The sequence below is a fragment of the Triticum aestivum genome, chromosome 1D, assembly GCF_018294505.1.
Source record: "Triticum aestivum cultivar Chinese Spring chromosome 1D, IWGSC CS RefSeq v2.1, whole genome shotgun sequence".
Classification (NCBI taxonomy): Eukaryota; Viridiplantae; Streptophyta; class Magnoliopsida; order Poales; family Poaceae; genus Triticum; species Triticum aestivum.
The window spans coordinates 361,976,313-361,990,319 of NC_057796.1; the positions used below are offsets into that span (position 1 = coordinate 361,976,313).

Sequence of the window (14,007 nt, forward strand, 5' to 3'; positions counted from 1 at the left end):
TTTTAACACTTAATAAATCTTTACTCGTTTTAAGAAAAATGGTCATGGTATTTTTGTAAAATGTTCAATCATGTGTGTAAAACTGTTCACTGTGTATTTTAAAAAGTTCTATGTGCATTTTACAAATGTTCAACATGTATTTGGATAAATGTTCAGAATGTACTTAAAAATGCTCAATGTGTATCTAACAAAATTTCAATTTCTACGCGAAAAATGTGCAATGTGTATTTGAATTATTTCGACATGCATTTGAAAAAAAAACACAAAAAAGGAACGGAAGCAAAGATGAAATGAAAATAAAACAAAATAGAAATGATGAAAACCGATAGAGAAAATCATGAAGAAAAAAGAACCCGCGTAGAACCTTCCCAAAACCGGGACGAAGGTTCGACAAACCAGTCCTCAAAAGCTTCTCAAACCCACTCAGTACACCTTGTTGGGCCGGCTTATTCACCGCCTGAGGCAAGCGTTGCTTGCGAAGTTGCAAGACCTAGCATTGCGCGTTGGAGGCCTAAAAGTGTCTAAACCGGTCAAGACATATAAAGGAGGTTTGGTGAGTCGCTTTGGAGATGCTCTTATATCGCATTTGGATGATGACGATGGTTGTACATGTTAGGCAGGGATAAACCTTTATTTATTTTATTTCTTGAGGTAAGGATAAGCCTTTATTGGGCATGTGGACGTAATCACTTCAAATTTCAACCCACATAGCATCCAAGTTCAGACCTAATCACTTGAAATTCAACCCATAGCCTATAGTGGATTATAACAGATAATTATGCCTATAGTGGATAATTGTTTAAGTTACAAATACCTAATCTAGCTTGCATTTCCCTTCAAACTTTTACCGTACAGGTGTATCATAGTTCATCGGTGATATGTTATGTTTCCATGTGTATTTCTTCATCACGCTCGCTGTAGAGTGAGCTATTCACAATATATATAGGGCCATGGAGTAACAAATGGTTAGCGACTCCTGATTTGGTCTAAGAACCCTTGTCGTAAACCTGATGAAATATGAAAAGCAGCAGCATTTAGTTGTTTATAAGCTTTAAAAGTGTACCAGAATGCTCGTTCCATTCATGTACCATGAAGTTGTAAACAGATAGAAGTGCAATATCAAACATGCACTGATCATTCATTTCTAGAAACCGAACTCTGGGTTTTTTATTTGACATGGAAGTTCATGAGAAGTTATTGTTTCCCTAGAGGAAAAGTTAGTGGCTAGCATTGTGCAAGTAATAACTGTTGTGGATTGGCATGTACAAAGTAACAATGTAAAATAAGTGATGTAACAAACATTAAAGTTCACACATGTAAAATGGCTCCTAGCATGTGCTCTCGAGATGACCAATAAATCCATACGTGTCAGACAATTCCAAAAACAATTACACATGTAAATGCTTGCATAATTTACTTGGGGAAAACTAGCATTTTCGCACTCTAGACGAAAACCAAATTTCACAATGGAATTTTTTAACACTAAACCTTTTCTTACACAAGATGCAAAACTGATACCTTTTCCATGAAATTTGACAATCACATAAAGGACACAAAAACTTATATGCGTAAATTTTTCAAAAAAAAAAGTATAACAAGTGGAACATCAGCATTTTTTTCACCAGGGAGCACATTCTCCTTAGTGCACCTTTAAATTACTCTAGAACAAAGAAAATGTTGTATGAATGCATAACAAAGGGGAATAACATGCAAAGGAAATGATGTATGAATGCATAACAAAGGGGAATCATATATACCTTAATTTCCCTGTTAGAGAGTCCAACTATCAGCTTTTCATCCCAGTACAATATTGAAGTTACAATTGAATCACAAGAGATGGAAGCGACATCTCTGATTTCCAACTCTGACTTGTCTTCTAGTAACTCCTATAGAAGAGTTGACCAAAAAGAAAAATGCAAGGCAACAAATAATATGTTAGCACTGGAGAAGCTTCAAGGCCATTTCTGAAAAGCTCTAAGGGCACCAAATATGTGTCAGAAATACACACCTGAATATTTATGGCTTTATTCATTCCACCGGTATATAGCCATTTACCGTTCAATTTAACAGCGTAAATAGAAGCATTTTGAAGTTTCTCTGACTTAACGAGGACATCATCCTTCCAAATCTGATTTATAAAATAACCATAATTTAGCATGTTATTATTCAAAAAAAACATGTGTTACAAATGACTGTAAGCAAACATTATAACACAATATGCAGTTAATCTATAACACAATTCATAATTGAGATATAGTGAAACCTTCAAACAGCCATTTTCATATGATGAAACAACAAAATTAGCTTCTGTTGAAATTGACAACACAGGGGCTATGCTTCCCGGTGCATCATCTTCAAGTACAGACAACGGGCTGTGATCAGTAAGCCACCATGATCGGATACTACCATCCCAACTTCCACTGTAAAGAATACCGCTAGCAACTGCAAGGCAAGACACGGTTGATTTGTGGCCTATCATAGTGCATCCAAGTGAATAATCCTGCCAAAGAGAGATTGTGAATTAACTCCTAACATTCTTAAATTGCCAAAATGGTTTGGCAGATTCAACAGTTTTATGAATGCCAGAAGATACAGGCTCATTATTCAGACAAAGACTAGATGATCCAATAGAAGAGGAAACCATTTTGCAGTCTAAATGCAGAACAAACCTTAGTCACATTGTCTATACTTTTAATACAGCCCAACTAACCACCCTGTTTCAATATGGCACTGAAAAAGCAAGTCAGCTTAGCATCTTTACCTCCAGAGACCAAGCTTTAATAGATTTGTCTCTACTGCCAGTATAAAGATAACCGGTTCCAGACACAGCCAAGCAGTGAACACCCCGGTAGATCCAATCATTAGTTTCATACCATTTATTCAACGGTTCTTGCTTGAGAGAGGTACCAACACGCCAGACAAAAATTCCACTGCCACTGTCTCCACTTACACAAAGAGACTGGTTATCATTGTCAACAACAACAATTGCTGTGATTTTGTGCTCATGACCCTTTAAAGTCTGCACATGAGAGAAGTCCTGTAGAAGCAAGTCAAGTCAGAAAAAATGGGCCACAGAAAGGTTATGCGTTTTATGGTAATGGATGTGTTTGCTGTATGCCACTGTGATTTCTCATTCCGAGAAAAGCATGTTGTTTATTTCAAGAATGAAACTCACCACAGTTTCATACCTGCAGTGACCATACATTGATTGTTTTGTCATAGGAAGAACTAAACAAAAATCCCCCTGCAATACAGTAAAGATTCATCAACACGGATTACTTGAGTCATAATTCTGGTCAAAGGCATTAGGAAGATATCCACTAGTATTGTAAGGCGAGCGATGGCCATGGGCAGAAACCAAATAACATAGCACAACGGATAAAAACATAGTAAAACACTTGTAAGTAAGACGTCAGACTATGAAGTGAGATATCTAGCAGAACTGCAAAATATTCCCTCAAATATAAGATGTTTTGGATATTTCAGTATGGACTACATAGACTGAAATGAGTGAACAAACACACTAAAATGTGTCTATATACATCCGATTCACAAAAAAAGGTAGAACGTCTTATATTTGTAGACGGAGGGAGTAATAGAAAGGTCAAGTTATGCATTTCATTTTGGTTTCGGCATAAAATGAACATACAAAATTCAGCAAAAAAAAATGTTAGATGTATTTCTCAACACTAAGCTATATAATTTCAAGTTATAATCTATGTCCAAAGATATGAAAATGAAAAAATAAATCTGACAAATGACACAATAACAGAGAACAGAAACAGACCAAAATGGAGGTTTCATTCAAAAAATTATACACTGTTTTCTTCTAACACATTTTGGGTTTCGAGTTGAAATTTTGAAGGGTACTATAACACTCCATAAACCTAATTATCATTTCTTTCCAGAATTTTTCATGTTGCATCAGTGCCCAGATCAAAATGTTTTGCATGATTGTACTAAATTATGGCATGACAGGATATGCCTCGAATAATGGAACAGTGTATTATGTACACAGTACACTGGCCATATTGTGTTTATACCTCCAATGGCTAATCCTGTGACGCAGTCACGGTGAGCAAGCAGAGTTGAAGATTTAAACACTCCATTACGCTGTGGCTCATCTGTTCCTGCTGTGCAAACAGACTCACCGTTCGAGAAACCACAATTGCTTTCATCATCTGGAGTTGAATTTTTGTCATCAGAATCTTGAGAGGGCTGCACTATATCATCTGACTCAGCAGCTTGGGCGGAGCACATTGAGGACAACTCCCCGAGGAGCAAGCACCTAAAACTTTTCTGAGCTACAATATCATCAGCAGGAGCCAAAGCATCAGCACCAGGTTTCATCTGTGAGCCTCTGATACATTTCCAAACATCAGCAATCTCTGGGCGGCTTTCTGGTTCATAGCTTAAGCATAACGCTGTAGTTGCAACCAATGGTTCTAACTGCGTACCAACCAATGCAGCGTCAAGCCTCGCAAGCACTTCCTTCTGCCAATCATCATATGATCCATCAGTATTCCACCCCGCCGCAAGCCGCTCGTCTCCTGTAACAAGCGCCACCAATATACAACCCAGCAACCAAACATCTGAATTACGCCCTATCAAGCCATCGAAATCATGACTCCTCATCCATGTGGCGTCCCTCAGAATTGCCGTCATCTCGGGAGCAACCAAAGCCCCGTCCATGGACAAGCAAACCCCTGCCCGGACTCCACGGCACAAGGCCAAAACCTCATTCAAGTCGAGCAGGCAGCGCCCAAAATGATCAAGGCGGAAGCAGTCCAGCCGGAGGCAACCCAGCACCATCCCCTCGCCGTGCAATCCCATGAGCGCTTCACACACCTCCATTCCAACAGCTCCAATCCGAGCCACAGTTTCCAGTTCGTCGCTCCTCTCATTCAACAAGGGGGGGACTCCCGGCGTGTGCCGTTCAGAGACCAGCCACAGCGTTGCCGCCTCGGGGCCCATCCAGGCGCCGTAAACCCCGCACACCCGCCGCGCCAATCGCGTGGAGGCGGCCACCAAATCGAGCATCTCCTCCCTCGCGGCGCTGCTCAGCGCGTCGATCGCGGCGATGACCCGCGCGGCGTGGCTGGGCCGGTAGAACGCGGGCTCCTGCAACGGCGCCCCGCTGACGGGAGCATCGATCGGGAGGAGGCTTACGGGGTGTCCCCGCGAGCAGAACCAGGGGGCTCCGAGGTCGCAGGCGATCGACCCGAGCGCGAGGCCGGCGGGAGGGTGGCCGGGCGGCGAGGAGTGTAGCGGGGAGGCGGACTCGGGGAGGATGGCGTGTCGGAAGCGGGCGAGGAGGCGGGAGTGGGCGGCATGGAGCGGGAGAGGGAGGGGTCGCGCCGCGGAGGCGGATGCGGCGCCGGCGGTGCGGGGCGGGGAAGGGTTGGGGAGGGAGGGGAGGAGGGAGAGGAGGGCGAGGTTTTTGGGGAGGGAGGAGGGGCCGAGGGCCCGGGAGAAGGGGACGCACTGGGAGCAGAGCGGGCAGCGGAGGGACGAGGCCGCGGCCGACGCGGAGGCCGGCGGGAGGGAGGAGATGCAGGAGCCGCAGAGGGAGTGGCCGCACGGGAGGACGCGCGGCACGACGGAGGCGGCGTCGAAGGGCGAGAGGCACACCGGGCACTCGGGCGGCTCCGCGTCCGGCGGCGGCGGCGCGGCGCTCGCCATGGCCGTCGCCTCGGCTCGGCTTCCGCTGGGGCAGAGGGTGCCTCGAGGGAGGAGGCGGGGCCGGCCGGCGACTCGGAGTAGTTCGTTTATTGACCGTGCCCGAGGAGGACGTGTCGGGCATAGTATGGACCGTGCGGCTGCAGAACAACGCGACGAATTTCGTAGGAGTTGCCAAAGCCTGAAGAGTTCAGTTCCGGCGGGCTGGAATTTTCTGAACATTGGTATCCCTCTGTAAAAAAATATATAAGAGCTCTTATATTTCTTTACGAAGGAGTACGTGAAAAAATGTTTGGCTCAGCAATCCCATGATCTTATAATGATCCTTTTAAACGTCACGATTAAATAAAGTTGAATGAGGTTCCTAAAAAAGAAAATAAGTCATAAAAAATTATGCCGTGATTGTTACAGGCCTCTTTGATTCAAAGGATTTTTTATAGGATTTTCTATGGAAATGAATTCATAGGAATATTCTCACGGCCGCAATGAGGCTAAATAAAGTTGAGTGAGGCTAGCAGAACATCTTCTCACGGCCGCAATGAGGCTACATAGCAAGGGTATTACTGACATGTCTCTAGTTATATAGTTACAGGCCTCCTTGATTCAAAGGATTTTTATAGGATTTTCTATGAAAATGAATTCATAGGAATTTTCATGCCGTGATTGTCCGAGTCGTATGACTGAACCCTATAGAAATTTTTTCCAATGAATCATATAGTAGGAAATCAAGCATCCATTCCAACCTCTTAGAAAATATCTTTTGTTTTAGCGAACCAACCCGTGGTAGGATGGTTAGAGGCACAATGGTATCCCAGCCTACCAGGGTTCAAGTCCTGGTGCTCGCATTATTCCCGAACTTATTTCAGGATTTCCGGCGATACGCTTTCAGTGGGAGGAGATGTTCCCGTCCCTACAGTTACTTCGTAAATCTCAAGATGATATACTGGCTCAGGCTCTCGAAGGTGCTCATAGAGGTAGGGTCTGTGTGTGTGCGTTCATAGGGGTGAGTGTATGCGCGTATGTATGAGTGTTTGCGTCTGTACTGTGTTAAAAAAATCTTTTGTTTTACCTGCGACGTAATCAAACAAACTCAAATCCTATAGAATTTGACATGGCATTCCAATTCTACGTTTTTCTTATTCTCGTGTTTTTACAGTTCTGCCAATCAAAGAGGTCCATGGTATTAAAATGCAGTGAATAGCTCTATACATATTTTCATTGTTCCTTGTGTATATCAAACATCTCATCTATGAAGAACAGTGATGATAACAACACAAAATACAACATAGTCACAATCACCCTCTATAACATGACACGACTATGATGTGCATGTGATATATTGTTAGTGTTAATTGCCTTTAAATGTTTAGCAGAATAAAAGGGTGGGGCCCCTACTGTAGTGAAACTAGGTGGTTCAATTTTTGCGAAGATGCTTGTAGAGGAGCTTGTGATGACTGGATAGATAGGGGCTAGATGTTTGTGCTCTTACAAATAATGATGTGATACAATGAAGGCAGGTTAATGATTTTGTTGGAGTGTGATGGTATTGTGGGGTGCTAGCAAGGATACCGTATTACCAATTTCATGGACAAATGAAATTGGGAGAAAACCCCTTAATTCATAAAAAAAAACTTTTAAATTGTGATTTTGAATGTGCCTTTTGGTGGTAAATATAAGTGCCTGAAACTTCCATTTGTTACCAAAAAAGTGGCCACATAGGGGAGGAGGCGGCAGAGTCGGGATGGATTGAGGGACGACAACTGCGAGGCCGGGATAGGGGGAAGGGGACAGTGTGGGGTGCAACGCGATATGACCACGAGGTTGGAGGTAGATGTCGGTGTCAAAACCGGCGGATCTCGGGTAGGGGGTCCCGAACTGTGCGTCTAAGGTCGATGGCAACAGGAGACAGGGGACACAATGTTTACCCAGGTTCGGGCCCTCTCTATGGAGGTAATACCCTACTTACTGCTTGATTGATCTTGATGAATATGAGTATTACAAGAGTTGATCTACCACGAGATCGTAATGGCTAAAACCCTAGAAGTCTAGCCTGTATGACTATGATTATGATGATTGGCCTCTACGGACCTAGCCCTCCGGTTTATATAGACATCGGAGGGATCTAGGGTTACATAAGGTCGGTTACAGAGAAAGGAATCTTCATATTTGGTCGCCAAGCTTGCCTTCCCCGCCAAGGAGAGTCCCATCCGGACACGGGAGAAAGTCTTCAGTCTTCGTATCTTCACGGCCCATTAGTGGCAGTGCTGCCGCCAATGTCGGCTCGAGGAAGAGGGTCGTCGATGATCACCACGTTGGTGGGGAAGGCGTCAAGCGATGCCGTGTCGGAGTCGACAAGCATCGGGTCGGTGGAGCCGACCGACTCCAAATCCACAGAGGCTCGCTGGAGACGTGAAGCTGGTCGAGGAGGCTGACGAGGCGGCTCTCGGGGCAGTCTGTGCCCGCGTCGGACGCAGGCTCGTCGTAGATGCGAGCCTCGCCAAGAAGATCGGCGAGGCAGCTCGCCGCACAGGCGTCGTCGACGCCTTGCAGCACGTCGGGGCAAGCGCCATCGGGCGTGCCGGGCTGGCTACGCTCGCTGGGAAGGAAATGGGTTCCCATCCAGAAAAGGTCTCCGGACGACGGTGCACCTGGCCCCACGGTGGGCGCCAAATGTCGGGTGGTAGGTGTGACATATGCCAACGGGTGGCTTATCATTGTGGGAGCCAGTAAGACATCGCTGGTGCCTGGAAACGGGATAAGGCGAAGACATGCACGCCGGCGAATCTTACCCAGGTTCGGGGCTCTCCGTGGAGATAACACCCCTAGTCCTGCTCTGCGGGGTCTCCGCATGATCACTAGATCAACACAAGTGGCTACAAGTGGCTCCTTGAGCTGTTCGGCTAGAGGAAGAAGAAGGGTAAGGCTAGCTCTCCTCTTCCCTCTATGTGGTGTCTAAAACTCTAAGAGATCAACCCTTTGCATGGGTGCCCTGGGGGGTTTATATAGGCCTACCCCCCAGGGGTACAATGGTAATCCGGCTGGATGCGGGTCCAGGCCGTCAGTGTATGTACCCGCCGGCTTCTCCGCCGGCCGCTGGGGCCCGCCGACTGCCGGCCTCTTGGCCGACAGGCCGGCCCCACCGCCTGGGGGTCTTGCCGGCGGCTGGTTACTGTAGTCTCGCCCTTGATGACGAGGGCTTTGCCGAGGTAAGCATGGCTACAGTACTCATTGTAGTCTTACCTCGTCTTGTCTCCTTAATGATGCACATACTTTGAGGGAGTGGGGTAGCCGGCTATTGGGAGCCGGCTACACCCCAGGCCGACTAGGGGGGGGGGCTTGGCCACCTTCGAGTGTCTCTCTGGCTGAAGGGGCCCGCCGCCCGCGGGCCGTACTGACAGCCTGTCGTGGGTGGCGTCATGGTCAACATGGCAACAGTGTCACGCCAGACGGGGGATGGCCGACCCGTACGGCGCACTGTGGCCATGCGTGCTCTGGGATTCGGGGGTGGCAGGCTTTACTGTAGCCACGCCCCGTCTCGTCACCGTTATGTGGGTGCAGTCCTTGAGGGTGCAATCTTGGCCGCTTGCCGGGAGCCGGCCCTCTTGTGGCCGGCATCGTGGAGTCGGTCTTCTTGTGGCCGGCTTCTTGGAGTCGGCCTTCTTGTGGCTTTCTTTGGGAGGGTTTCAGGGTCGGGCCGCCTTCTAGTAGTCGGCCTGTGAGATAGCCGGCCAGGGGAAGGCGGCCCTGTGCTTTGGGTGCTTGAAGGCTCGATCGGCCCGATAATTTTTGAAGAGCCAGGGGGAGTCGGTTAGGCTACCCGTGGTCATTTACTCCGACAAACTCCTCAGTCAGAACAAATTCCTCAGAGACCAGAAGAACTTCGTCTCTGTCACTGAAGAATATGACTGAACTGTATGAGATTTCCAATGGCTTCACTCGAAGGGTTTGGTAGGTGTAGGATTTTGAGTTGAGCATCACATGGAAATTTTTCCTTAGTATTTCCTCGACTCCCTTTAACAGTACGGTGTTTCCTATGACTCAAGAAAGAGAAAATGAAACTACGAAAACAAAAGTCTTCACGCTTCATGTTCCTCAAATAAATACCAAGTCTTCAAGGTCACACCAATTTCTTCACTTTCAAAGTCTTCAGAAAGTCTTCAGAAATTCAAAGTCTTTAGTCGAAGAACTTCATTTTTAGGGGTCGACTTTCTCTGTAAATATCAAACTCCTCATAGACTTATAGACCTGTGTACACTCATAAACACATTAGTCCCTTAACCTATAAGTCTTCAATACACCAAAATCACTAAGGGGCACTAGATGCACTTACAATCTCCCCCTTTTTGGTGATTGATGACAATATAGGTTAAGTTTTCAACGGGGATAAACATATGAAGTGTAAATACTGATATTGAGGAATTTGATTGCAAGATATAGAAGAACTCCCCCTGAAGATGTGCATAGTGAGGAATTTGCTTTTGAAACAATGCACACTTGAAGAGTTGAATCATGGAGATCTCCCCCTATATCTTGTAATTCATACACGCATTTGACATAATATATGAAGAATTTGAAATGCATGATGAAATATGGTGACTGATGTAATTCAGCATGCGTGCAATAACATTAACGAGGAATAAGCATGCAGAAGAAACAGCAAAAGTATCAGGCCACCATAGAGTTTTAAGTTTACAACTCGATCCAACAAAGGCATCAGAAGAACGAGAGTTGTAACTTAGAAAAAAAACGCCCATATAAGATAGACCCGCTTGAAACGCCCATATAAGATAGACCCGATTGAAGACTAACTCAAATTTCTCCCCCTTTGTCATCAAATGACCAAAAGGTTCGAAAATGAGGACTAACGCCCCTGAAGAATATCAAGTTGATGAAGGAGCGACAGCGTTGTTGGGGTCGTTTGTTGTAGTAGGGCCTGCCGCAGTGTCGTCCAAGTCTTCATGTTCATCAATGTCACGTGATGAAGAATAGGAGCTGGCCACCAAGGAAGGAACCTTGACCTTCTTGTACTTCTTCGAAGGAGGTGCAGCCCAGTCAAAATCTTCCTTGAGACCCATTTTCTTCAGATCTTCTACGCTATAAATGTGCGACAGAACAACTCAGGTGCGGTTGAGGGTTTCATGAAGGTAGTAGTGGTTTTTCTTCACTGCATTGTGGGTAGCAGTCATGTTGTGAAGAATTGAACCAAACTGACGCTTGACCCATTTGTGATTACGATCAACCTTCTGGTGAAGACTGAGGAGAAGCTCACAGTCAGTCATCACCCTGGGAGCAGTGCCTTGAGGATTTGGCTTGGTTGCGTTGGCGGGAGAGTCATGGGTGGCAGAGTCATCATTGGTGGAGTAGGATGCAGCCTTGCGAAATTGACCATCCAATGGACGAATGCCTTCATCAATGACAGCCGTAGCCTTGCCCTTTTCATCAGCTGAGGAAAATGTCCGTTTGAGGACTTCAATCGGGGGCAAGTAGCTGCAATGGTTCAGTGTATCAGCTTTGTAGTTGAGTGAAGACCTTGTTCTGATGAATCTCATAATCCACGGAGCATAAGGCTTCAACTCAAACGGTGACATTGCGACATTGGCCAGAGTCCTCATGAAGAAATCATGGAAGTTGACAGGAACGCCATGAATGATATTGAAAAGCAGATTCTTCATGATGCCAACGACTTCTTCTTCATTCGAGTCGTGGCCCTTGATAGGACTCAATGTCTTCGTCAGAATGCGATGGACAGTCCGAGGCACATATAACAATTCCTTCACAAGGAATTTTGTTCTTGGGGCCTGACCTGGCTTCAAAGGCTTCATCAGCACTTGCATATAGTGATCTGTAAGCTCAGGTTCACTGTAGACGCAACGAGTAGCTTCAAGGGGAGGATTGAGAGGCAAAGCACGAAGCAATTCAGTAGCTAGTGCCTTGTAGTGAGTATTTTCAGACATCCAGTCCAGCACCCGTGAATTCACATCTTCAGAGTCTCCGGTGATGTGCAGAGTTGCATAAAATTGAAGAATGAGCTCTTCATTCCAATCACATATATCAGTGCAGAAATTTAACAGTCCCGCGTCGTAAAGAACACTGAGGACTGGCCCGAAGAACGGCAGAGATTCCATATCCACGTGAGGAATGTGCTCATGATCGAAGACTTTGTCTTTGTTGAACAGCACTGAGGAATAAAAATTTGCCTGGCTGGCAGTCCAGAAATGCCTCTTCCTAATGCGAGCAGAGTCATAGGGGTTGTAGTCAGTGAAGAATACGTGCTCGCCGAAGAAATCATTAGCCTTGAATTTTTGCTTCCTTGAGAATGGATCCTTTGGCTTGGGCAGAGGAGTGTCAGTCAGTTGCATGACAACCTCAGGAATCGCAATCTCAGGTTCTTCAGGCTGAGGAATTTCTGGTTCCTCTTCAGTGGCAGTCTGGGTCTTCAATTCTTCATTTTCATTTTCTTCAGCACTAGTGGCCGGAACTTGTTCATGAGCTTCATCAGATCCCATTTGAACTTTTGTTGCCGGGGACTGAGGAATTTGTTGCAATGGAGTGAAGAGTGGAGAGTTGGGGTGCTGACTTTCCCAAAAGTCATCATTCATCACTGGTGTGGTACAGCCAATGTCCACATCTTCATCTTCCATTTCTTCAACGCCAGCCTCTTCAGCAGTAAACTGAGGCATAGGCGAGGAAACTGTAGGGGTTGAAGGGATTTTATCCACTTCAATTTCTTCATCCATCTGCTCTGACGAAGCAGCAGAAGGATTTTCTTCATCAGATCCGCTAGGGATCACATATTCTTCATCAAAAGGGATGATTTCCTTTGATGGCATGGAGGAAACTGGAACAACATCAATTGGATTAGCAAATGAGCTTGTCAATTTCTTCATCTTCTTCGATGCTGAAGAATCTGAAGGAGCTGATGCTTTCCTTTTCTTCACTGCTGCACGCTCTGCAGCCTTGGTCTTCTTCACATCTGATGCAGATGGAAGGATTGGAGTTGGGGTAGGTGCGGGAGGAGCAGAGGAATGTGGTTGATTTTCTTCAGGCACAATTGATGCAGTTGCCCTGACTTCTTCATTTTCTTCAGGCGCACCACTAGTGGATGCCCTGGCAATTTCATCAGCGGCTGGAATGCAGTCATCAGCCCTGGAACTCACATTTTCTTCAGCAGTCTTATTGTCATCAGCGGTGCTGGCATGTTCTTCAGTGGGCTGAGCAGATGCTTCAGCCTGAGGAATTTCTTGTTGCGATGGGGCTGCAACATTGGAGGTCAACATCTTTGTCAGTTTAACAAGCCTGACCTTGGCTCCTTTCCAATCAGCATAGTAAGCATTGAAATCATCGCTGAGGGTTTTGATCTCAGACTGGATCTTCACAAGTTCATCAGTTGTCATAGAGACAACGTTGTTCTTCAGGAATTTCTCCTTCCTGTACTGTGCTTTCTTGAGCTGCCTGGCCTTCTCAAATTTCCATTTTTCTTCTTGGATGAAGGCAGTCAGCATATGACTTTGACCAGGAGTCAGCTTGAAGTCAGGCATAGGAGTGTTTGGGTCCTTGTGCCAGAGATCAATGTAATCGAGGATCAACTTTGGATCCAGAAGCAGAGGCACACTTGTGCCCTTGGCTCTAGCGGCCCTGACTTGCCTATCTCTGATGATTTCAGCAAGTTCTTCATCATCAGCTTCGTCTTCGTCAGACGGCACTTGGAAGGCGACCTGCTTCTTGTGAGGACTTGGGCGAGAGCCTCGTCCAGCAGTGGTCTTAATCTTCAGCAGAGAGGGTCCTGTTGAAGAATTTGGTGCAGCTGAGGAACTGGCTGAAACTCCTGAGGCAATAGAGTAGCCTGTAGTCCTTTGGCAGCAAGATGCACAGGTGCTGAGGATTGGTCGGAGCAGCTGAGGACTTTGGAGGGGCAGGAGCAGCGTGAGGAATTTGCCGTGAGGACATTGACGGTGAAGCACTTGGCTTACGCGCAGGCTTCTTTGCCATGGATTTCTTTGGCTTGACCGCAGAGGCCTCAGCAGAGGCAGCAGCAGCAGCAGAGTCCTCGTTGAATTTCCTCACTGCATCTTTTGCTTGTTTGGCCACCTTGGCCTGGCGCTTGGCCCATTCTTCAGGATAATCTTCACCACGCTTGAGGCTGGTGAGGTTAGCTTCTTGGCCAGGTGCCAACGGAGGTCTTGAGCAGGGAGGATTGAGTGCGAATTTCTTCATGTACTTGGGAGTCACATATCTGTACTCCCTCCACTCTCTTGCCCATCTCCTCTCTATCTTCTGAATGCGCACCTTGCGCTGATTTTTATCTTCCTCAGGGGGTGTGCAGTACCC

The 14,007-nt window shown here is 46.3% G+C and overlaps 1 protein-coding gene across 1 annotated transcript; it reads right to left on the reverse strand.

Moving 5' to 3' along the window:
• Positions 1-719: 719 nt before the first annotated feature.
• Positions 720-5,691, reverse strand: LOC123182077 (uncharacterized; the record flags this gene model as incomplete). Its single annotated transcript, XM_044594533.1, is given in 7 exon segments — positions 720-1,007; positions 1,758-1,886; positions 2,009-2,128; positions 2,264-2,500; positions 2,762-3,037; positions 3,189-3,244; positions 4,044-5,691. Coding segments are annotated over 7 exon segments (2,478 nt in total). The 3' UTR covers positions 720-986.
• Between the last annotated feature and the right edge of the window lie 8,316 nt (positions 5,692-14,007).